The sequence below is a fragment of the Manis pentadactyla genome, chromosome 8 (genome assembly GCF_030020395.1).
Source record: "Manis pentadactyla isolate mManPen7 chromosome 8, mManPen7.hap1, whole genome shotgun sequence".
Taxonomy (NCBI): Eukaryota; Metazoa; Chordata; class Mammalia; order Pholidota; family Manidae; genus Manis; species Manis pentadactyla.
Genome location: NC_080026.1, coordinates 6,530,570 through 6,556,442, shown reverse-complemented (window position 1 = coordinate 6,556,442; position 25,873 = coordinate 6,530,570). Strand labels below are relative to the sequence as shown.

Sequence of the window (25,873 nt, the reverse complement as noted above, 5' to 3'; positions counted from 1 at the left end):
CTAGCATTTTTAAATAGAAAATGATGGCACAGTCATAAAAAAAGTGTCTAAAATAACAAGTAATCATTAAAATGTTTTTATTTAAAATGATAATTAGCAAAACAAATATTCAGAACATTCTTTTACAAACCAATCTTTTGCCCTAAATAGCATGCTAAGTTTATAAAAGTGATCGCAGCCTTCCTGAAGTGTAACTCAGAAAAAGGCGCCCCTGAGTGGCACAGAGACTGGCCTCATACTTCGTCTTTCGCACCACCCCTTCTGCGACTTGGGCCAGTCTCTGAACTACCGCTTCCGGCGCACCAAATGGACAGTCACCGCACAGTGTCTTCTAACTCCCAGGCGCAGCTGGACGGCGCGATGCCAGGTATTCGTGGAAGGTGAGGGGGTGGCTCTGAGCTTCTTCCCGTCAGGCTCATTTACCAAAAGCAGCTTCAACAAAGTATCAATTCGCCAAATTCCTTTCCTCCGTAAGGATTCTATGAATTCAAGACAAATGTGTTCAATATTTAAATACAGTAGGCAGACGGGCCCTTTTTGAGAACTCTTTCATGGAATTAGCCTGCTGACTGACATGGTCCTTCCTCTCAATGAACTTACAGTCCAAGGGAAGAAAAAGAATAAAACCAAAATGGAAAATAAATAAATGATGCAATTATAAATCGTGATAAACACTATGGAAAAACAAAAGGAATACTGAGGAAGGAGGTAGAGCCTGCTTCATGACGGGCGGTCTGGGGGGCTGTGAGAATCAAAGCAGCTGCTCCCGTTCCCCTCCTTGGCGGTTACAGGACAGGGGTGCATTGCCTCCGTCTCCCGGAGGCTCCCTGGGGCTGTGTAATTCGGGCTGGCCCACCAGCTCTACATAGAAAAGACAGGTGTCATTTCCATGCCAGGGCATCTAGTCCTCGTCGCTCTAGTCTCCTTCCCTGTGGCGTTCTGACAGGTGATGTGGTCCAAGATGTGGTGGCCCCCTTAGCCTAGAAATTGTGAGACGTCAAAGAACAGAGCGCCCCTTAGCCCACCCACGCTAGCTTGTAGCATGAGAAAACAACAAGCTTTTACCATTTTAAGCCACTGAGATTATGGTAGTTATTTGGTAATGGAACTTAACAGAGGCAATCCTGACTATTACAAGAGGCATCTCTGAAGAGGCAGAAGGTTGATTTATACAGGCTTTAAGACAAGAGTCTTTGAGCTTAGCTGGTTCACAGAATTGAAAGAAGGCCAGTATGGCTGATTATAGTAAATCAGGAAAAAGTAGCAAGTAATATTTAGAGTTCCTTCTACTCTCTCAACTCTTGTCTGCTCTGGCTCTGAGGCTGTTCTGATATTTATATTCCTGGCAATGCCTTGAGACAGATTAAGTAGTTTGACTCTAAATGTCTTTGATTTGTTTACACAAATCAAACTCTCGTATTTTAGTTCTTGCCTCTGGATTATGATCGTTTTTATCAAGAACTTTGCATGTGGGCTATTGATATGATAATGCAATGCTAATGCCTTCTAGAAACTGAGGGCCTCTATCCTTTCAGTCAATACTAAGATGCACTTGAGTATATAGGCCATTCATAACCGAGCTGTGGTTCAGGATGAGTAGCTCACAGCATTTTGCAATGGAATAATTTGTAATACTGTACAATTTTTAAGCTCTTAGCTTTTCACATCAATTTCTAATATTCTGGCAACAGAATCTAAGGAAAAGCCCAAGCTTTTGTAGGACTCATCATAGCCCCTTTAATGTATATGTCGGCAAGATTGTCTTCTGCACGGAAGATTGTGTTTGAAAACAAACAAGAAACCCCTAGCAAAAAGCAAATTGCATGAGATGCAGTTTATCTTCTTTGGGAGAAAAGAAGAGCTGAGTCAGCCGTGCTGGGATTTGACAACTAAGGTACTTCTTTATCCTTGACACTGCTCAGATAGAGCCACTGATATAGTAACTGCCTTTATTGAAGTTTGGTAGACTTAGAGGAAGTACATCTGGCTGATATTATAGTCATTCTTGTAGAGTTCTTAAAGTCTTAAGGATTTTTATTGAGGTGAATGAAATCCTGCTTAAGAAAAAAAAAAAGTAGAAGGGAAGGGAAATAAATCTAAAATAAAAAATGGGTCCTAAACCTAATCCAGGGCCAGCGCTAAGTGCCTCCCAATGTGTTATCCCCCTACAGTGGAGGAATGAGCACAGGGGGGTTATGACCGCCCAGCCAATGAGGGGCGGATTAAGGAAGGTACAGAGGTCTTCTCCCTCTAAAGACCCTGCACTTTCCTTTCTATCACTTAGACTACAGTGTAAAAGACTCCCTATATCATCATCACAGTCAAATCCAAAATGGCCAGATACTGCATTTCTGTAACCCCCAGAGTTATCCTCTAAAAGATAAATACTAGGTCACTCTTCATTTATTATATATCTAGATTCAGAAGAGCCTCTAAACAGAGTTGGAAGTTGCACTCTGCTAATTGTACAGCTTCCCTTTGTTCAGCCTCATCCTGTATAATTAGCACAGTCTTAAAAATAGAAGTTTTCCATGGCATTAAAATTCTTACATGGCACACCCTCTAATTATTTCATATCTTCACATTAGGGACTAAGATACTCCCATGGTGGAGGGGATAATTTGGTTTGTTATTTAATTATTTGTCAAAGGAGTTTAGGAAAACAGGGAAAGAAAGATTTTTTTTAAGTTTCTACTTGACTGAGATATGTACACATAGAAACAGGCACATGCATACATTTTTCTCACACCCTCACTTCCCCCTGGCTTCAGACTTTACCATTTTTGGCACTAGTCTTGGTCACACCTGTTAGTATATTTTTCTATGAAGGACATATTATTCAAGACTGTCCCCTACAGGCCTTCCCAGATGATCACTGTTAAAATTAAGCTCCATCTCCCCATAACTGAGGGTGCCTTGTGCTGATCTTGCAGCTTCTCTGCTTGTACTGCAGGGATGGGAGGTAAGGTAGAGAGGGCTGATGACTCTCTCAGATGTACTTTCACTCTTTTCTTCCATGTCCTTGCTTCCCTTAGAGTTAGGTGTGTCCGCATCAAGAGTTTCCAGCAATGGACTATGAGTTGGAGGATGCTAGGAAGTAGGTGTGCCTTCTCTGTGCTTCCTCTCCTGTTACCATCTGAGTCAGGGAAGCTCTGAGGCCCTCAGGCATGGAAGGAGTCGAGGCCCCTGAGTCATCAGATACGAAGCTATCTAGCTGAGTGAGAGAACCCCCCCTAGGTTACATAAATAAGAAATAACCATTTATTGTGTTAAGTTCGGAAATTCAGTGTTTATTTGTTAAAGCAGCTAGTGTAGACTTAGCTAACACAATGGGTATGTGTTTGAAAGTGGGTATCTCTGTATGTGTGATTCCCCTATTTAGAAGACCTGGAAGGACTGGGCCAAAAATCATCATCCTTCTCTGTGAGCAAAATTAAACTAAATAACTGCCTTGTTTGGGAATGGAGCACATGGTCATCAAAATGAAGAGTGGAGGGAATACTCTAAATGGTCTGTAATATTGGGAGTGCCATTTTCTCATTTGTAAGCAACTGTATAGAATCTTACAGGCAACAAATTTAGAATAGAGAATAAAAGGGAAATCCAGTGAGTTTCTGTTTTAAAATGTGTCTAGTTCATTATTTCAAATATTTGTCATTATTTTAATAAACAAGGAGGTATTGAACACATGCCTCGTGCCAGGCAGTCCTCTAATACTGCCGATCAAGAACAGACCTGGCCCCCGGCTCACTCCAAGTACACAGTCCAGTGGGAGAACCAAACAGCCACCACGTCCTCACACGACTGAAAATGCACTTAGTCCCCACCCAGGTCCTCAGGTTCCTAATTTGTAAAAGATTAATAGTATTACATGCTTCTCAGATGCTTTTGTATTTTTTAATCAGATAGCATTTAAATGTAATGATTATAAAACATTTAGCACTGTGCTTGACAGTTGAACTTGATAAACAGTCAATAAATCTTAGCTATTATTATTCATATTAATTTAGATAAACACTATAAGATTGTTTAAGAAAAAGAAATCTGACTAGACTAATGGAAGGGTGTTTGAAATGCAACCATTTCCCCTTTGAAGTAACTGCTGATATGAGAGGTGAGAGTTTGAGTATAATGCTGCCCATGATTAAATATAAAACAGTATGTGCAAAGGACCAGGAATATAAAGAGGCATTTTTGAGGAATTGAAAAAAGAAGAAAAAAAAGAGTAGAAGAAATATAGAGAATAAGGGGGAAACCGCTACAGGAGGAGACCATGCGGAGCCTTGGGACCAGCCATGCTGAGTCAGCCTTCGTCCTGAGCACAGTGGGAAGTCACTGGATGGTTGCAAACAGAAGGCAGCACAGGATGATCAGCTTTATTTTGGGGAAAGTATCACTGTGCCTGGAGTGTGAAGAAAACAGATGAGAGGCAGCACAGAGTGCGTGCGTGTAGACCACTTGGAAACTGCTGTGGGTGTCAGAATGAGAAACCTGAGGTTGGGTAAGATGGAGGCAGTGGAGATGGAGGAGTAAAAAGATGAGACATCTCTGAAGTGACATCCGCAGGACATGGTGACGGGTTAAGCACACAGAGAAGAGAGGGAGCCGCTGAGAACGGCCCGCAGTCCCTCGGAGGGGTCCAGGCCCGCCCCACAGGCCAGGAGAGCCCGAAAGGAGGTCCGCATTGCGAGAGCGGGCACTTACTTTTGTACATGCTGCCCTCGGATACTGGATATCTAAGGATGTATGGTTCTGGACCTCTGAAGACACAACTGAACTTGATGATAAATGTAAGAGTTGTTGGCATATAGATAGCAACCAAGGCCATAGGTGGGAAAAAAAACTATTTAGAAAATAGGTAAAATTTAGACTGAGAAGAGAGGGCTAGGACCTAACTTGAGGGAGACCTTATTGGTCAGAGTTCTCCAAACCGAACCAATTACGTGGGCATATATATGAAGAGTTTTGTTTTAAGGAATTGGCTTGCATGATTATGGAGGCTTGGCGAGAACAAAATCTCATAGGGGAGGCTGGCAGGATGGAGACTCGAGAAAGACTCCTGTAAATTCCACGCTAGCAAGTACAGAGCCCAGCAGAAATGTTTCCCCTTAGGACTTCCTGTTCACTTCCACTCTGGGAAAGGCATCCGCCCCCTTTCTTCTGCCCTGCCCCAGCAGCTGTCGGGAAGCACCCCACCCTTCGCTGCAGCCCCTGCACCAACGGGAGAAGCGGGGGCTGTACCTTTGCTCCTCTTTCCCAGGACTGGCACGGAGGTCTGTGTGACAGTGCTTATTCACTCTCTGATCTCTTCAGATATTGCTGAGGTATTTGATGAATTATCCAGCTTATAATTCAATATGTACTGTGAGGCTGGCACATTGTTTTATTTTTCTTTTTAAATGAAATATCAATAAAGATCTTGGACTGTATCAAATTCAGAGCTAACTTTTCCACTGTTTTCTCTCTGATTCCTTCTCTTTCAGTCCTGCAAGGCAAGGTGTTAACTTGGGCATTGTTTCTTGTTATTCAGACAGACATCAGAGCCATGAAGTACCCCCTGTGGGCTTTCCTTGGCATCCTCCAGCGGGCAGAGTGGTGGCCCCGCCCCCTCTCGGTTCCCACACTCCTCCAGGGACCTGCGGGTAGGCCTCGGTCACACGGGCAGGAGTGAGTTGTCCCTGGACTCTCAGGCTGTGCTCTGCCCACTGTACCCCTCTACCCTCCCGGCGCACACCCAGCACCTGGTAAGGTCTCCCCTCAGGCCTCCAGAGCCCCAGGAAGGGCAGGAGCCAGCGTCCTTTGGTCCCTGGAGGGCCACCCCCAGGGTAACTCCCCAAGCAGCTGAGCCTGGGCAGACGGAGAGGAGGCACAGAAGGCTCTCCGCTTGACCAGCCCCACGCTCTAGCTCGCCACGAATTGCCTGTCTCTGGCCCTGGGGGGGTCTCTGAGTCCCAAACCCTCGAGGAGACCGCTCAGGAAATGCCACCAGGAAAGGGCGAGGGTAAAGGAAGAGGTGATGCCCGGCACCCAGTGAGGCGAGAGGAGAGACGAAGGTCAGGGATGGGCTGAGATCAGAGCTGCCCACAGTGCACGTGAATACTGGCCACTTAGAACACCTGGTCTCACACTGTGGCCCACCATGTGTCCTCCGCATGAAAATCATCATGCTTCACATGCAGAGGCACAAGTCCAGGCCCCAAGAACGTGAGGTGACAAAATATACAGACGTCAAGACTCAGACACCAACACAAATGGGGCATCTTCCCATCCAGATGCTTCACAAGTCACCCCATTTATTGCCCAGAACAGCCCTGTGAGTAGTGTTCGCACATTCACCTGACCAGTGAGGAACAGGCCCCAGAGGGTGAGCGCACAGAGCACGGCAGGTGCCCGTTACAGTAGGCAGCGCACAAGACGGACCATCCAGTCACAGAGAACAAAACGGAATGTACGGGGTTCCACGCCGAGAGGCCGAGCACGTGGTCAGCACCTCAGGCACCGTGGTACTGGCCTCAGGTCCCCTGATCTATGGAGGCAGGAGGCAGCTGTGCACCTGCAGGGCTTTAAGGACCTAGGGACTAGGGAGTGCATCGGCCCAGGCTGGCACCCGAGGAGACAGAACAAGCAACGGTGGCGGGCGAGGCTCGGAGAGCCAGGCGTGCTCCCTGCGGATAACGGCCCCTACTGCACGGCCGCTGCCCAAGAGTTTGCTTCCCCGAGGCTGTGCTCACTGCCCTGGGTGCACAAGAACCTGCGCCCTTCCCAAGCTGTGCCACAGCCACAGAACAAACTAGAATGGAAATCGAAACATTATATAACCCCTAGGTTTCAGAAAGAAAGAGAAGAGAAGAGAAGGTCCAGGGGCGGGATTGGGGTCAGGGTTGGCCGTTTGCCACGCTCAGCCCAGAGCTTTGTCAGGTGGGCTTCAGTGAGCCCTGGACACAGCACCGAGGGGTCTTTAAGCACAGTAGAGAGTTCTCCAACCGCAAACGGGTTCCAACCCACAGCAATGATGCTTAAGGAGGGACTTACTTCCCTGTCACCTCAACAAATATTTCCTCAGCTGGGTGCAGGCCCCGTGCTTCCTCACCAGGCTGTGACATGTCTCATGCACCTCCGGCTCCCTGGCACCCAGGCCAAAGCCAATAGTTGGTCAAATGAATTATCCATATAGTTCCAGGATTTGGAAAATGCCCTGTAATATGAAATGGTCAACAAATCCTCCTTCACCAGTAAAGTCTACCGGAGATCCCACGAATGGCTTCTCCTATCTCTCCTGATAGCACCCAGTATCCCTCAAACCCTAGTGAAATAAGTGTAGCATACGACGAGCTGCCTTATAAATTAATGAACAACACCCTGCTGAAAAATGGTCTACTGGCATTTTAAATGGCGAGAAAAATGACAGGCCGAGGTCACATAGTTGATAAGAAACCTACCATCATTGTTCCTGATTTTATTTTTTCTGTCACAGTCCGCCTAAGAGGTGACTTTCTCATGGGTCACACCTCCCAGTGGGTCCGCTAAGCCACACCCCTTTCTTTGACTCTCAGGAAAGTAATCAGAAGGCCAGTGAGTAAGATCAGTGACGACAAGGATAAACTTGAATCTGCTGTAATTTTAGAAGTTGGAACCCAATAAGGGCGGCTATGGGCTAAGCACTGCGCAGTGAGCTTTGCACAGAGGATCCCATTTGAGCTAAAACAGCCCTGTGTGGTTGATTTTAGAGCGTCTTCATTTTGCAGGTTAGGGATTTTTCAGAATGTTTCAAAGACTAACACAAGTGGAGGACTGGAGTCCAGTCTTTACATTTACACTCCTGTGTCCAAAATCATCATACTCAAAGGCAGCCCTTGGTGACTGTTACTATAAATTTCCTGTGACATCCCTCATAACTGACTGCCACAGGCTGTGTGTCATAACAGCCCTGTGTTATGCCAAGACAATAGTGCTGCTTTTATCAAAACTGGATCTTGCTGCATGTTTATTTATTTGAGTCACTTTGGGTCTTAAAATGCAATAAGATAATAACCATCTTTTATTGGTGTCTATTATCTTCCATTCATCCTGTCAGACATTTTACAGACATTATTTATCACATTGCATTAATTAATATTACTTATTTCTAGTATCATATTAATTTATTTATATTACATTAACTGATATTAGATTTCAAATACAATGGATATATCAAGTGTTATGTGTAAAGGTGGAGCAGGACGGAAAAGCCAAGACTCACCGCACTTCCTAGGTCCGTTTTGGGCTCCAGGGCCTCTGATCTCCCCGCCCCCACTCTGCGCATCTCGCTTGGCGCCTTCCCTCCTCTTGTTTGCATCTCCATCTCGGCCCGGAGCAGAGACTCGGGCCGTGGCTGACCGGGCCTGGATGAGCTGCGCTGGGAGAACAGTCCCCGCACACGCAGGCGGGAGCTGGGAGAAAAGGGAAGGTCAGAGACAGGAGCCAGAGGGGGGCAGGCGTCCCCAAAGGGTGCAAATCCCAAGTAGGAAAAAGGAGAAAGGTGGAGGGGTAAGAGGTGAGCGAGGAGAGAGCACAGTGGGGCACCGGGGGGAAAGGGGACAAGACAGCAGAGTGGGAGGTGGGGCTGCAAGTTACCCAGTCTTGGGGAGGAGCGGGGAGGGGAAGGAAATCTCTGGGGAGCGCTGACAGTTGTTTATGAGAGAGAACCACACAGAGAAAAGGCAGTTTTTCTCACCCAAGCTCTGACATTTGGTGGAAGCCCTGTTGGACAGACAACCGGATCGTCCCCCCAGCCTCTGGCCGGTCACCGCCAGCGTCTGGCAGTCACCCCCCCACCCCACCCAGGGAGGTGCCTTCAGGACTAAGCGCGAGGGGATTCCCTGGACTTCTGCCACGGCAGCAGCCCCCTGAATGACAAGCTGAGGCAGAGCTTTGTGCACAGAGCAGGGAGCCGAGCTCAGCAGTGCCCGGCTGTTGGGCAAACCCACCGTTGTCCAGACTGGGATGAGGGAAGACATTTAAGTGGAAGGGGGTGGAGTAGGGATCCATTCGTGGTAAAAAAAAAAAAAAAAAAAAGTAAAGATGTGGGTCAGAAAGGAAGATCAAGGACGTATGCAGGTTTTTCTCAGCCTTCTGCAAAATGCTATCAAGACTTCAGCTGAGGAGTTTGTACATTCTTTTATTTCAAACTTTTGCATAGTTTTAAATCATCAATATCAATATGGGCACATGATTCTACATAACTGGTGATGCAGCCGCTAGTGGTACTTAGCCTGCATACGTGTGGATTTAGTGGGAAAGACTAGTGCATGTCTGGAGTCTCCTGTGTTGCACAAAGAACTAATTTCAAACTGTAGATCTTTGAAAACAGGTACTTAAACTGAGGATTTGATATAAAAATGAACAAGTGCTTCTTAACCTGTATTTTCACAAACAGCTGATTCAATCGCTATGATCATAAATTAACAAATCAGAAGGTAGTCAATTTGATTAAAGACACATACACAGTCTAACTAATTCGTTTACTGAGCTGACTGTTCGCCTGAAGAGGCAGCATGGTGTGATGGGAAGAGAGGTGGCTTGGGGTCAGGCAGTCTGGGCTCTGTCTGGGCTCTGCCACACGCCCTCCCTAAGAATCAAAGTGACCTCTGAGCCTCAGGACACTCATACCTACATCCTGGATTCCAGTGATAAGCAAACAAGATGACACAGCTAGAATTAGTTTGCATGCTAGAAAGTTCTCTATGAAACTCAGTTATTACCATCAATAACTGTCACATAACCCCAAAGCCAAGTATTCGTGAATCCTTTGAAATGCTGACACTATATTTGATAACACTTTCTCATGGGAAACGTCTCATGTTCCACAACTTCTGTCCCTCTCCTGTCTGAATCATACTTCCTGATAGTTGTCAGCCGTGCCCTTTATTACCAGTTGAATTCAGCACCACTGAAGATAATAAAACCAACTACTGCTGCAGTTAATAGAAATTCTCCTTTAAACGAGGTGCATCTGCTATGGCATCTGTTTAAAACCCATAGAGGATTCAATATCCACAAGCAAATTGAGTAATTACTATGTAATTACACTAGAAATTGTGTGGTCATTGATTTGCTCTCAAAATTTGTATCTTGTGGACACACTCCATATGAACACCACCTGGGTTCTTCCAAATGTGCACATTTTTATAATGGCCAATATAAGGATTTGAGCTAAACACCTGTGGCCCAAAAATGGAAGTATTATCTCCAGAAGAGAGAAAGTTCTGGAAAGGGAAGAAATTAAAGTGTGGAAAGGAGACATTAACAGAGTGAGAAAGAAGGGGAGGGATACTTTGAAAGTGGATTATCTAAGTGCTTTCTCAGTCATTTCATAAAACCTTTGGAATCGCTAAGCCTTGCTGGTAGGAGGAGACACAGGTGGCAGAGAGAGCAGCCAGAGATGCAGGATCCCACTGATTCTGAGAAAAGCCCGTCACTAGTGAGAGCTATTGGCGTGTTGGGAGATCAGGCCATATGTAGTGGGGAGAGGAATTAATGACTCGAGTGATACTAATAGCCCTTTATAACCACACAGATTTATAGTGATAAAAACAAAGACCTAATACTTTGCTAAGTGATTACAAAACACAGCTTTCTGGTGTTCCTCTAAAGCCAGTTTTAGAAAGCCAGGCAACCACATATTATATTGAGTATGTAATACATACAAGGCTAGGCTCTTGGAACAACACAGAATGTGAGTAATCAAGGCAGCAGCTTGGCACAGAGGAAGGCAGGCTGACTGGGATTCTGGCTGGCCTGAGTTTGAATCCTGGCTCTCTTGAATAGCTGTTCGGTTGAGCCAAATGAAGCTTCTGATGCTCAACCATTTTGAAGCTACGTAAATAGCAATTTCATGTGGTTCAACCAAAAAGAACTTGGAAAGTCTCTTAAATACTTCATGTGGTTCAACCAAAAAGAACTTGGAAAGTCTCTTAAATACTTCATGTGGTTCAACCAAAAAGAACTTGAAAAGTCTCTTAAATACTCAGTTTTCTCATTGCTAAAAAGGAGGATTCTTTGAGAATTAGAGAAAATGTTTATAAGATGTTTACAATAAATGTTTAGAATATGTTTATGGTAGAAGGGGTATAGAAACCTCCTGCCCTTGGTCTCCCCGGGCGAGTGTACTAAACAATATTAATGTATAGTGGGAATGGGTTCAAGGTTAAGTCAGTGTTACAAAAGTCAGGTGTGGGAGTCTCCCTTCTAACTATTGCATATTTAAAAATCCAAGTTCCACTAAATAAAGTTAGGAATTTTATTAAAATAGGACCCATTTATTAAAGCAAGGGTATTTGCTGCTGCAAAATATGCAGATGTATATCCAGTCTCTAAAACCAAAATTCTACACCAAATACCCACCTTCAACACACATTCTATTAAAATCAGTTACTGTGCAATTACGTTAATGTCAAATGGTTTGATTTTAATAGCACAGCACTTTCCATCATCGTCCTCCGTAACCTTCCAAATGTAAGTTCTGTTTAGGGGAGGGATGCAATTTTACACAAGTAAAGTAAAAAAAAAAAAAGGCACTCCAACCAGCCAGTCACAGTTACATGGGAGCCGTTCCTCTTGGAGGTGTGCTGTTGCTTCTGCTCTTAACAGCATCAGAGCCAGCCTCAGGGGAAAAGCCAGCGCCATTAGTCAGTTTGCTAAGTAGAGACAAGAAGCAAGTTCAACAGAGCAGAAAGGTCCCTGCCTCTGTGGAGCTGATGGAGAGAAGGAATGTGATTGGTTTCTTAAGGGGCAGGCAGAGGGACCACGTGTAATTTCGTCTCCCCTCACTAAACAAGCCTGTCTATCAGAAATGAATCAACACCTTAGATTACACATTATGCATATGACAGCGGCAGTTTGGCACCTAATGCAGTCTCCTGCCAGAATTTAGATTCACTCCCACTGTTGTCTGTGAAAAGTGAAAACGTGTTCCCATTCCCCTCCTTGACTTCCTTGTCCGTGAAATATAGCTTCCTCCAAGCCCACAGCTCAGAGGCTAAACTGTGCAGCAGATGGCCCTGTCTCCTTGCAGAGGTTATAAAATCAAAACTCTCAGATAGGAAGTTAATTTAACAAAAACAAAAATAGCGGCACTTGCAGTGCGGATTTCAAGGAAATTCAAAAAGATCCTGAAGATGTTTCTGTGCCAATGAATCAGGTGAAAACCAAAGAGAGTTATTTCTTTATTTGTTCATAGGAAAATGACACTGGGCACCAATGGAACAATTATATATGGTGTAAACTGCTTTTTTCCCCACTGTTGAAATAGGCATGTCTTAATCTGGGGAAAGGAGGCTGGAAGTTACTTCTCTGTTCTCACATAAGTAATATAAAAGATAATTGATTTGACTCTCTCCCACCAAGTCCCAGGTTAAAACTGGAAGATACACACTAAAATTGTAGTAATAGCTAGTCCGTATATGAAACAACATCTTTAAGTACACAAAATCCTAGTACAAATTCCCAAGGAAAATTCTGGAAACTGTCCTCCTGTAACTCCTAAGATACATTCATATCTAAAGTGTTGTGATTTACTCCTGGGGTAGATGACTGTCTTAAAGCACCTCATAAGGGTACTTCCAGGATTGAAATGTAGACCGTAAGAATGAAATCAGAGTTTTTAACAAAACCAAGCTTGGTGTTGGATTTTTGTGCCAGTGAAGAGTTGAATTTTATTGTTGAGTAAATTATTATCTGAAAGAACTTTGCTGGACAAATAGGATGTGTTGGTTTCCATTTCAGAAATACTCTCTAACACAAGTCAGAATTCAAATGAGGAGAACCAGGTCAGGGCAATGGAGTTCTTGTAGATCATAGGATCTTTATATCTACTCAGACTAAAAGGAGGCTCCATTTTGTGTCTTGAAGGCAGTGCATGTAACTATCTTCTGTTTAAACACTTGTGCCCACAGTAGAAAATTTAAGCTTTAAGTCAACAAACAGATGCACCAAAATGAAACCTAGATTTGTTTTTATTAAAAGTCAGCCATGTCTGAATAATGGTCTTCTTCATGTGCATTATTTGTAAGGACATAATATGGGAAGATGGAGAAAGACCGGCTTACCGTGGCTTGTCTATCTCTGAAAGGTACTGTGTGATCCCTTTTCCAGAAGACAAGTCTCTTAATAGCATCCGAGACTGGAGTTCTAGCTTTAGATTCCCTCTGGTTCTTTTACTTTGGTCACAAATGGTTAATCTCTCTGCAGACTTGCTCCCTATGAAATGTAGTAGGTTTCTAAGCTAATCATACACATAAACACATTGAAATCCTTCTTATCCAAGCTCAGAAACTCTGCCACTGCCTTACATGCTGTCATTCTGAATGACAACTTGATAAACATACTATGGGATCCTCAGAATCACCTTGAACTGTTTCAAAAGGCTATTCCAGAGCAATCACCTCCACCCTGTGTCAGAACACAGTATGGATTGGCTCAAGGTCTTCACCCTTAAGACAAGAAGGTCAACCTCTGTGGTTCATTTCCATCTGACATTTGATCATGGTGAGCTGTGCCTGAATGGAGACCAAATTTTGAGATATCCTTTCCATGGCTTTAGGATAAAAAAAGACAGTGAGATTAAACCTACAATCTGGCAAATTCCCCAAGACACTGAGACTGTATGGATGCCCTCACGTTCTCCATTTAGCAAACCTGGCCACACTTGCCCGAGCAGCTTCTGCAGAATGTGCAGATAAGATATATCGGCCATATAATGAGGCTCAAACCTGTCCCAGCCTCCACCTTTTCCTATCAGGGAGTGAGAAGTCATACCAGGCTGCTTTTCAGCCAGCAGCCACCGAAGTCATGTGCCCAATTAGGAAAGTAAAATGCCCCAGGCAAAGACACAAGAAATCCAAATGATTATAGTAAGTATAATTTGAGATGCTGTATTTTTTGCCCAGAGAATATCTCAGAGAGAAGGAAAAATATGGTAAACCACAAGAAATAAGAATGGAAGGGTACATATGTCTATTTCAAACTGGGCTCCTGCATTCTTAGGGTAAATTCCTAGGAGTGGAATTCCTGGGTCAAATGGTATTTCTATTTTTAGTTTTTTGAGGAACCTCCATACTGCTTTCCACAATGGTTGAACTGATTTACATTCCCACCAGCAGTGTAGGAGGGTTCCCCTTTCTCCACAACCTCGCCAACATTTGTTGTTTATCTTTTGGATGGTGGCCATCCTAACTGGTGTGAAGTGATATCATTGTGGTTTATGCTCAGTGAAATAAGCCAGGCAGAGAAAGACAAGTATCAAATGATTTCACTCATTTGTGGAGTATAAGAACAAAGAAAAAACTGAAGGAACAAAATAGCAGCAGATTCACAGAACCCAAGAATTGACTAACAGTTACCAAAGGGAAAGGGACTGGGGAGGGTGGGTAGGAAGGGAGGTATAAGGGGAATAATGGGCATTACATAAGCACACATAATGTAGGGGGGTGGGGGGTACGGGAAAGGCAGTATAGCACAGAGAAGACAAGGAATGACTCTACAGCATCTTACTACGCTGATGGGCCGTGACTGTAATGGGGCATGTGGGGGGGACTTGATAATGGGGGGAATCTAGTAACCACAGTGTTGCTCATATAATTGTATATTAATGATACCAAAATAAAAATAAAAATAAATGAATGCAAGGGTAATATATTTAAGTAATTTTCCCCCTTTAAAATATTTTTTTGTTTTGTTTTTGCTTGTTTCTGTTTAAACACCAGAAACTATTAACTAGACTTGAATACGTTTTTAAATACTTGAATACAATGTGGTTTGGTGGTACCTGTTTAAGAAGCTGAAAAAAAAACCCTGAATGAATTAAAATGTATTCCCTGAGCTAGACTATATGAAGATACGTATTGTCATAAAAGTTACTTTGTCCAGAGACCTAGTAGGGACTTGTTCTGTCACCTCTTCTGTAGGAAAAACCAATGGTCAAAACAAAACAAAACAAAAACACATAAAGTCTCTCCAGGTCTTTAGATTTAAGCGGGAGGGGAACGCCCTGGGGAGAAGCAGCAGCCACATTTCATGAAGCCTTACTAGTGCCTGGCAAGGAAAACTGCCCTCCTGTGCCATGAGGTCTTCCTTACACCCATCTGCTCTAAGCGGAGCCTCTTCGCAACATCTCATACATGCTTCTGTGTCATTTATTTTATTGCTTATGATACGTTATTGAAATAAACTGCAGGTGACTACCCTCTAGACTTCACCTCCTTAGAGGACAGTATGTTATTCAACTTTCTACCCCTAGGCACTAGCACAGTAGTGCCTGTAGTAGAAACAATAAGAGCATCCTTGTTGATAATAAATTGTATTAAAATATATAAATGTATCACAATTTTCTTAAAATATTAAAATTAATAGTAATAGTATTTATTAAGCACTAATGGGTGCCAAGACTGATACTGAGGGCTTTCCTGATGTTTTATTTCATTTCGTTTTCATGAATCTGAAGTGGGTACACTTCTTCTGTCTTCCAGCTCAGGAAATACAGCTAGTAAATGGCAAAATGTGAACCTGAGTTGTCTGATTACGTGATCTGTAGTTTTAACACTTCACAATACTACCTCTTGATACAAATCCCTTACTTGACAAATGCTTTTAAAAATTACTAAGAAAATCCAAAATCCTAGGCGTTAAAAAATTAAAGTTTTAGCTGCACATTTCCGTGAACATTTGACATGTAGAAATAGCTGAGATATTTCTTCCAATTTGACTTCTTTTTTCTGAAGTATTATTCAAGGTGCTTCACAGCTGGAAACTCGGATGAAAGGCAGTCGAGATCTTATCCTCACAAGATGGCATGCCTGGAGTGCAGCTCCACACAGGCTCCGTCTTGTTATGCCTGACCAGATGCCCGGAAGGACTTCCAGGGTGAATCTCCAGATACGAAGCCTCAGTACTCGGCAGTCAGTTAAATTATTATTAAATTTGGCTCATCAGTCAGCATACTAATTTCAGCCTCTTGGGAACTGCCCCTGGGGCGCTGGAGGCATTGTGTATGATGTCACTGACGGGGGCATTCATTCCAGAACAGGCTCTGAGATAAGTAACTTGGAGGACGTAACCTGGAGGAAACTGTCTCCTGCTGCCATAAAGGCCCCCAGATCCCATCCTATTCTCATCCCAGGAGCCAGAAGGCTTGGCTTAGTGCTGCGCTGTGCATTTGACCCATAAATTGCAGATTTAGACTGATTGTATTGTTCCTCTGAAATATCAGTGGCCTGGGAATAAGTTGTAGTTGCAGATTAATGAGCCAGGTTGAGAAGTTATGACTGTCAGTAGCACCATGAGTATGATTTCAGGGACTCCAAGCAGCAGATCATTGTTGGTGCCTTTGTTTTCTGACACTGCAATTGAGACATGTGAGGTTTCTAGGACGAGGTGTTACAGAGTCATGTGTTCTCATACATCACTGGAGTCACTAGTGCTAACAGAGTAAGTTCGGGGAAAGCTGGGAGCCTGTTAGACGAAATGTCCAACCGTGGAGGTATGATTATGTAAATGAAATACCGCAGTCATTGAAAACAAAATGGCATCGGAATAGATAATAGCACGCAAGGATGTTGGTGATGCTGGCTAAGTCAGAACAAAGAAACATGAGAATGTCCGTACAGTATGATCCTATGTTTATAAATGAAAGAAAAAATGCGAATAGAGGAAAGATGCACATCTGCTTGTCAACAGTGCTTACTGCCTGCCTGACAGCCTGGGTGATTTTCATTTTCTTCCTTTCGCTAATTTTGATCTTCTAATTTTTGTCTTGAGAGCATTTTCATAGTACTAAAACAAAAGCTTTCTCAAAAGCAATAACATCTTAAAGTACATTGTTAGGGAAAAGTTAAGCAAATCAAGAGTAATAAGGTACTAGGCTTACAGGGTTTTTTGTTTAATAGATACTCTAGTAGGATTATGTTTACCCTATAAAGTAACCAAAGTGTGACCACCGTTCTTCAGACACCTTTTTTAAGAAGCAGAAAAATACAGTAACAAAAAAAATGGTATGTAGTCATTTGTAATTCCAAAAGGGAAATCAAGAAGCATCTTAACTGTCCAATAGGACACAGCATTGTTTTGCCCGACTATTGCCAGGATCTTCTACTAAAAACAAAAGTCAGTGAGCCACATTTTATCTTTGACTTGAGATTCTCAAAGAATCTTCTCAAAGATCATATTAGTGGTTCTGAGCAGTCCTGCAGTGAATCAATTCAAAGAACTTCATTTAACCAAGGGGTACCACCCATTAGCATCTCAAAACCCAAAGTAATAAGGATATTGAAATACAATCTGGCTGATATTTGTGTTTATGAATAATTAAGGAGAAAAAGTCTATCTACTTATAAAGAGAGTTAGCAAGGGAGATTTTCTACTGGGTCTAGACTAGATAGAGAAAAAAAAATCTTCCCTCAGAAGCTGTAAGCATAGGCCCACCCTCACGTGGGTTCAACAAACAGTGGTTACTTTTAAGGATATAAACTGGGGTTGGGTTGAGAGAGGAGAGAAAAAACTGGTGTTATTTTTTTATCCTCCTATACTGTGTGCATTTTTATTATTTGCATTTATAATTTCACTTCTTAAAAGTACAAGAAATTTTTTGAAATAAAATGTATGCACAAAACAATGCCAGCAATTGCAATATAATCAGATTTATAATCTGACAATTTAAAAAAAGGGAAAAAGGAAACTTTTTTACAATCTGACTATAAGACACTACTTTGAAAAACTTCTTCTTTCAGACCACATGAATACATGACTCCTATGGACATTCATTTATTTGCTTAACTCTCTGACCCAAGAGGAAGATTTCTGACAATTGCCCCAGGAACTGCCCTACAGCTCCCCAGGGACACTTGCCTGTCAGTCTTCTGGGACTGACATATGCCTAGGGAACCATGGATCCCATTACTGCAGTTATGCTTCATGACTTGAAAACTTTCCAGTTGTTAGAGGGTTATTCTTCACCCCATTCCTATTACCCAAAAATGCAAATTATCCTCTTGAATTTGGCACCATATTGTCACTGTAAAGAATTTCCAAGCATGTTAAAACTAACCTAATAATAGCTCTGAAGATAATTTCCTGAAAGGGCAATTTTAGCAGTGAAGTTATATCAGCTCCAAACTTTTCAATCTATATACTCTTATCAGTAGCTTGGATGTGACATGAGGTGAAGCATCTTGTTAGGGGATTCATGGAAGAACTCAGCACAGTAGCTATTGCAAATAATGACTGTGGCTATGGTAACCCAAGGTGAAAAGCACTATTTGCATCATTTTATCACTCCTTAGAGATCCAATTTACACATGTTACTGCCGTAACTGGACAAGATGGATGTAATCACAAATGACCCACAGCAACAGCAAGCCAGATAATTTATTAAAAAATTGCTTCAGAAAGACATTCAAGAAAGAATAATTCAAGGATGACAGTTGACAACTTGTGAAAACTTTGAAAAATATTCACCCAAGAAAAGATTCATATTCTCTGTTATATTTCCTGAATTTCTCTTTTATTATTTCTGGATTAGTGTGTGTGTGTGTGTGTGTGTGTGTGTGTGTGTGTGTGTGTGTGTGTGTATGTGTGTGTGGCCAATCACAAAAACTTTATCTTTTATCCAGAAAAATCTTTTTTAATTTAGACTCATTATAGCAAACTCATGAGTTCAGGAATTAAGTCAGAGGCAGAAATTTGCTTCAAATGACATAGTAAAAAGGGCCAATATAGGAGAAAATATATACTCAGACCACAAAAGACCGTTGGTGTATCTTTGCATTGCATAGATACTTGCTCTAAAATATGGTCCCTCCATCTATGATATCTCAGCTCCCAAAAGCCCTCAACAAGGACTCTTGTTGATGCCACTACTGGATGACAGAGAATAGTTTATGGCTATCGAGAAGCCATTTATTCAACAATTATTTATTCATCAACTACAATATTTCTTGCACTGTGCTATTATACTTAGGCTTGGTGATAAGCATAAGAATAAGAGTAATAAAAATTGTAATAAAGCCAGATAGCATCTTTGCCTTTAACAGAGGTTACACTTTACTGAAGAGACACAGATAAAAGCAGCTGAGAAAACTAACGCACTGATGGAGGGGCTCTTCCCGTGTTACATGAAGAAACAATCAACAGACAATACAATCAGTGGTAAAGTTATTGGAGATGAAGAAATGATAAAGGTATGGAGGAGAAAAAACACACTCGTGAGCAGCAACACCCTTTGTGTTCTCGATTTCGACTATATTCTACCATGAATCCAACACTCTGTCATACCGGACAGCTCCCTGGTCAAAAAATCAAATAATTTAACACCTTTTTTTCTTTGCAAATGCATTCATTTTACCATTGACTGTCTCTCTTCAGAACTCATTTTTCCCCTATTGATATTGCTGTATTCATTTTTTTTTTTTTTTTGTCCAAGGTTTTATGGTCACTGACAGAATTAGATAGCAATGCATGTCATCTGGCTTTTCCACTCCCCACTACAGGCTACCTTAAAAAGATTAAAATGCCCAAACTCCTGAGTTTTTATTTATAAATTTACATGGGGGATATTAACAAAGAATGTGCAATACAAAAAATGTGCAGGGAAGATGCGACTCCTATGTAGAAGCCAACACTGGCAATACTTGGTACTTAGTAGTGGTTCAATAAATAGAGCAGATGGAAGCACAACTTTTCCTTCCCTAGCCTTCTGCCTTTCCCAGGCATTCCAGTTCTGCTTTCATTGTTCACCCAAGTTATGAGCTCCAAGTCAAATTTTTATCTCTTCCATGAATTTAACCCAATTATCCTCATCAAGAATTAACTATTTCAGTTATAGCAGCGTAACTCTAATTATTCCTTAGTTCTTCCCACATAGACTACTTAAAATAACTATTAGCTCCTTAAAGGTATGAGATTTGTGTTTTAATTTGAATATTTAGTATAGCATTATAAATTTTAATTATGAGATTGTCAACGTATTCATTCATATTGAATGAATAAACACAAACAACAGCATAGTGGTCCTTTCTCAGGACCAAAAACCTAAACAAAACAAAAGGACAGAGAATAATGAGTTGTCAGCATATCTCTAGACTTGAGCGTAGGCACGTTGGATGCCATGTGTAATTATATAAGTAAAATTAATACATCATGAAAACAGAACCAAATGACTTTTCTGCAATTTTTGAGTGTATTTACCGTGGCCTCTTTTTACAAGAAGACTGTGTGGTTTTTCAGTGAATTCGCCCAGGAGCAAGGGGTGCGAGACCCTGAAAGAAGTAGTCAGTTATTCAGAGCATCTTGCCCTGAGCAAGAGCACAACAAGAAGTTCATGTGACTTCCAGTCAAAAGACATATCTCATACATTTTTAGACAGTGTGGAGAAAGAAAATAGTTTTCAAACATAATCCTCAATTCAAAAAGCGGCCTCTCACATGAGCAGCACTACGTAGCATCTTTCAAGATGAACACAGCAGGAACTTAATTTATTTTATGCTGTTAGATAGTTCTCTTAAGCAATGTTTAAGGGGCCAGCAATTAATGAGAACAAAAATTCCACTTTATAAGGCATTTTAATTTACTGTGTACCTCACCACCAGCCTGAAAATTGTATTATCATCATCTCATTTTATACTTAAAGAAGTAGAGAGAATGGCATATGGCTTGGGGTTCCTAGTTGCAAACAGCAGAATGCACTCTGCCAGGCTAAGGAGAAAGGAGCTTACAGAGGGGCATTAGGTGGCTTGTGGAATCTCCAGAAGGGTCAGACCTGGGTTTGGTTATTAACCAGCCAGAACAGTATGGCCATGACCCACGCAGTCCAGACAACACCTGACAATTCTTTGGAGCCGTTTTAGGGGACACACCATTGTTTCCACTGCCTCTACTCACACCGGTGATGTTCACTTCTGGACACTAGAAATTCTATGAGCAGTTCTAAATGGACCAGACACCGTTGTCTCTCCACATGCTCAGTCCAAATTACCAGAAGCAACGGCCATGTTCCTCTGCTCACTTCTGCATCCAGGTCTTGCCGAGGGGCCGCTGACTGGAGGAAAATCAGTCAAATGCCTTTATCCTACTTGTAAAGGGGCTTGAAAAATGTGGTTTGGACTTCCACTTTTTCAGAACTGCCCCACTTCCTGGAAGAAAAGCTAAAGGGCATCAGGATAAAAAATTAGTTGGCTAAGCTGCCAAATCTGCCCTAAATGGAGAATTTCCTTGACTACAGTCCCATGGCTAGTAAGTGGCAGACCCTCAGATGCCAAGTCTTAACTCGTGCCAAGATAAAATGACTGCTTCATTGCGGTAGAAAGAAGTAGCTCATCTGGCCTTCAGAGCTTAATTAAAATATCCCATAAGAGCAACTGTTTCCTTTAGATAGAACTGCCTCCAAGCATCATTACTGGTTTGGTTTTCTAGATATCGTAATATTGTGAAGGGAGTAGCCTGTGAATGAAGATGAGTCCCCCATCCTTTCTCCAGCTCTCATTAAAAAATAACGAGTATACATCTCCATTAGGAAACTAAAGATCTCAGGGAGAGAAATACCCTTGAGCCGTCTGGGATGCATAGAAGCTATAAGTCCATTTTCCCTACATCTCACATTACTCCATGGATAATTAAAGGAAGTTTTAAAATATGTATTTAATCTTACTACCATGTAAAAAGTGAAATACAGAATATAGAATAGGACCTGCACATTACAGTTGAACAGAACTTGAGTTCATATCCAGGCTTAATTGCTCACTACCTGTATATGCAGGGCAAATTGCTTAAATCATTTTGGATCTCAGTTTCCTCTGCTGAAAAATGGGAACAAGGATACTGTTTCCTGTAATTGTTAATAAAATTTTATGTAAATTATAAAGAACTTCACAAGTGTGAGTAGGGGCAGAGCAAGCAATGATGTGTGTCCTCTAAATATGTAAATGATGTATACAAATAGTTATTTGTAAAGCACTTTATATAGTCCTGGCATATAGTAAGTGATTAAATAGAAACTATTGTTTAAAAACTTCTTTCAAAGTAATTACTTAATGTCATAATTTTAATTTAACAAATCTTAATAATGATGTGCCATGATAATCTGTCCAGTTATGAAAATGGTTACAACTTTTGACTGAAGAGATACTGTAGAAAATGCCAAGTAAAACTTCTTTTTCTCTTAATTTCTGATGGCTTTACATTTGTATAGTTCCATGTATTGAAAGAGGACTCTTTCCTTTCTCAACTGGCCTGTTTCCAGTTATACTAGGACACCTTTCATAAATTCTACTTTAACAAAACTTTCAAATTGTCTGATGGGTTTTCAGATTATGTAATAAGAGAGAGGGAAAGCAAAGAGCTTGAAATCTCTTAGAACAGTCACCCGTATCACCTCTCTAGGACTTGCTGAAAAAAAATGACTATTAAGATGGAGTCTTTAAACAAAAAACATAACACCAGAATTTTATGGAAAATCATTTTTAATGGGCCAAGTAAAAACACACTTTGAATGGGACTTTACAACATATTTTACAATTTCAGAAACAAGAAGGACTCTTCTTGGGTATTTGATGTATCAAACATAAATTAAAAGTAGGGGGGTGGAGCCAAGATGGCAGTGTGAGTAGGACAGTGGGAATCTCCTCCCAAAAACATATGTATTTTTGAAAATACAACAAATACAACTATTCTGAAAAGAGAGACCAGAAGACACAGAACAACATCCAGACTACATCCACACCTGCGAGAACCCAGCGCCTGGCAAAGGGGGTGAGATACAAGCCCCGGCCCTGCGGGAGCCGAGCGCCCCTCCCCCCAGCTCCCGGCGGGAGAAGAGCAGGCAGAGCGGGAGGGAGACGGAGCCCAGGACTGCCGAACACCCAGCCCCAGCCATCCGGGCCAGAGCGCAGACACAGTGCGTGCCCAGGGGGCCCTGGATGCTAGGGAAACAGGGCAGCAAGACCTGTGAATGAGTCCCCACAGCCGGCACCCAGGACAAAGAAAAGCGAGTGCTTTTTGAAAGTCTAAAGGGACAGGGACCCCACAGCTGGACAGAGGCATCCCAGCACAATCAGCTCAGCAGCAGGGAACCCGGGGAACTCCGGGCCCCCAAGCCCCTGGTTGGCAGTGCAGCTCGGAGGCCCCTCATGGTGATAAACAGCCTCCTGCCTGTTCCCGCTCCGGCGCAACCTCACCATAGAGAAACCCACAGCAACCGTGTGCGGAGCCTCCTTCACAGCGGCTGGGCAGGAATCAGAGACCCCATCTGCGTGCAGCTGCCCAGCACAAGCCGCTAGAGGTCGCCGTTCTCCCAAGAGAGGAGGGCCACAAACCAACAAGAAGGGACGTTCTCCCAGCTGACACACACGCCAGCTCCCCACAACTACCTCTATCACCATGAAAAGGCAGAATTTGATCCAGACCAGATTAACCCAGACAGTCTCCCCTGAAAAGGAATCTGGGAAGACAGACCTAACCAATCTTCCTGAAAAATAATTTAAAAGTAAGGTCATAACCATGCTGATGGACTTGCAGAGAACTATGCAAGAGCTAAGGAGGGAGAATACAGAAATGAAACAATCTCTGGAAGGATTTATAAGCAGAATGGATAAGATGCAAGAGACCATGAATGGACTAGAAACCAGAGAACAGGAATGCATAGAAGCTGATGCAGAGAGAGATAAAAGGATCTCCAGGAATGAAACAGCATTAAGAGAACTTTGTGACCAATCCAAAAGGAGCAATATCTGCATTATAGGGGTACCAGAAGAAGAAGAGAGAGAAAAAGGGATAGAAAGTGTATTTGAAGAAATAATTGCTGAAAACTTCCCCAAAGGCAGAGAGGAAATAGTCACTCAGACCACAGAAATACAAGAACCCACAACAGAAGGGACCCAAAGAGGACAACACCAACGCACATAATAATTAAAACGGCAAAGCTCAAGGACAAAGACAGAATTTTAAAGGCAGCTAGAGAGAAGAAAAAGGTCACCTACAAAGGAAAACCCATCAGGCTATCATCATCAGACTTCTCAACAGAAACCTTACAGGCCAGAAGAGAATGGCATGACACACTTAATGCAATGAAACAGAAGGGCTTTGAACCAAGAATACTATATCCAGCACGATTATCATTTAAATATGAAGGAGGGATTAAACAATTCCCAGACAAGCAAAAGTTGAGGGAATTTGCCTCCCACAAACCACCTCTACAGGATATTTTAGAGGGACTGCCCTAAATGGGAGCACTCCTAAGGCTAAATAGATGTCACCAGAAAAAATAAAATCACAGTAAAGAAAGCAGACCAACCAAATACTACCTAAAGGAAAAAAATAAAATCAACTACCCACAAAAGCAGTCAAAGAAAACACAAAAGAGCACACAATGAAACACCCAACATATAAAGAATGGAGGAGGAGGAATAAGAAGGGAGAGAAATAAAGAATCATCAGACAGTGTTTATAATAGCTCAATAAGCGAGCTAAGTTAGACAGTAAGATATCAAAGAAGCTAACCTTGAACCTTTGGTAACCCTGAATCTAAAGCCTGCAATGGCAATAAGTACATATCTTTCGATAATCACCCTAAGTGTAGATGGACTGAGTGCACCAATCAAAAGACACAGAGTAATAGAATGGATAAAAAAGCAAGACCCATCCATATGCGGCCTACAAGAGATTCACCTCAAACCCAAAGACATGCACAGACTAAAAGTCAAGGGATGGAAAAAGATATTTCATCCAAACAACAAGGAGAAAAAAGCAGACAAATATTAGACAAAATAGACTTCAAAACAAAGAAAGTAATAAGAGATAAAGAAGGACATTACATAATGATAAGGGGGTCAGTCCAACAAGAGGATATAACCATTATAAATATATATGCACCCAACACAGGAGCACCAGCATATGTGAAACAAATACTAACAGAATAAAAGGAGGAAATAGAATGCAATGCACTCATTTTAGAAGACTTCAACACACCACTCACTCCAAAGGATAGATCCACCAGACAGAAAATAAGTAAGGACACAGAGGCACTGAACAACACACTAGAACAGATGGACCTAATAGACATCTACAGAACTCTACATCCAAAAGCAACAGGATACACGTTCTTCTCAAGTGCACATGGAACATTCTCCAGAATAGACCACATACTGGGCCACAAAAAGAGCCTCAGTAAATTCAAAAAGATTGAAATTCTACCAACCAACTTCACAGACCAAAAAGCTATAAAACTAGAAATAAATTGTACAAAGAAAGCAAAAAGGCTCACAAACACATGGAGGCTTAACAACATGCTCCTAAATAATCAATGGATCAATGACCAAATTAAAATAGAGATCCAGCAATATATGGAAACAAATGACAACAACAACACAAAGCCCCAACTTCTGTGGGATACAGCAAAAGCAGTCTTAAGAGGAAAGTATATAGCAATCCAGGCATATCTAAAGAAGGAATAACAATCCCAAATGAATAGTCTAACATCACAATTATAGATATTGTAAAAAGAAGAACAAATGAGGCCTGAAGTCAGCAGAAGGAGGGACATAACAAAGATCAGAGAAGAAATAAATAAAATTGGGAAGAATAAAACAATAGAAAAAATCAATGAAACCAAGAGCTGGTTCTTTGAGAAAATAAACAAAATAGATAAGCCTCTACCCAGACTTATTAAGAGAAAAAGAGAATCAGCACACATCAACAGAATCAGAAACGAGAAAGGAAAAATCACAACGGACCCCACAGAAATACAAAGAATTATTAGAGAATACTATGAAAACCTATATGCTAACAAGCTGGAAAATCTAAAAGAAATGGACAACTTCCTAGAAAAATACAACCTTCCAAGACTGACCAAGGA

General features: G+C 42.0%; 2 protein-coding genes across 3 annotated transcripts in view; one reads left to right on the top strand and one right to left on the bottom strand.

Annotated features, from left to right (window-relative positions):
* The window catches only part of B3GALT1 (beta-1,3-galactosyltransferase 1), a 525,967-nt gene that overhangs the window by 481,571 nt on the left and 18,523 nt on the right, over positions 1–25,873 (top strand). The window lies entirely within an intron of this gene.
* LOC130684521 (uncharacterized) lies at positions 156–11,664 on the bottom strand. Its single transcript, XM_057505417.1, has 4 exons — positions 11,580–11,664; positions 8,815–8,977; positions 8,240–8,618; positions 156–479 (listed from the first exon to the last, which is right to left on the bottom strand). The coding sequence occupies exons 1-4, from the start codon at positions 11,662–11,664 to the stop codon at positions 435–437; spliced, it is 672 nt and encodes a 223-aa protein (XP_057361400.1). The 3' UTR covers positions 156–434.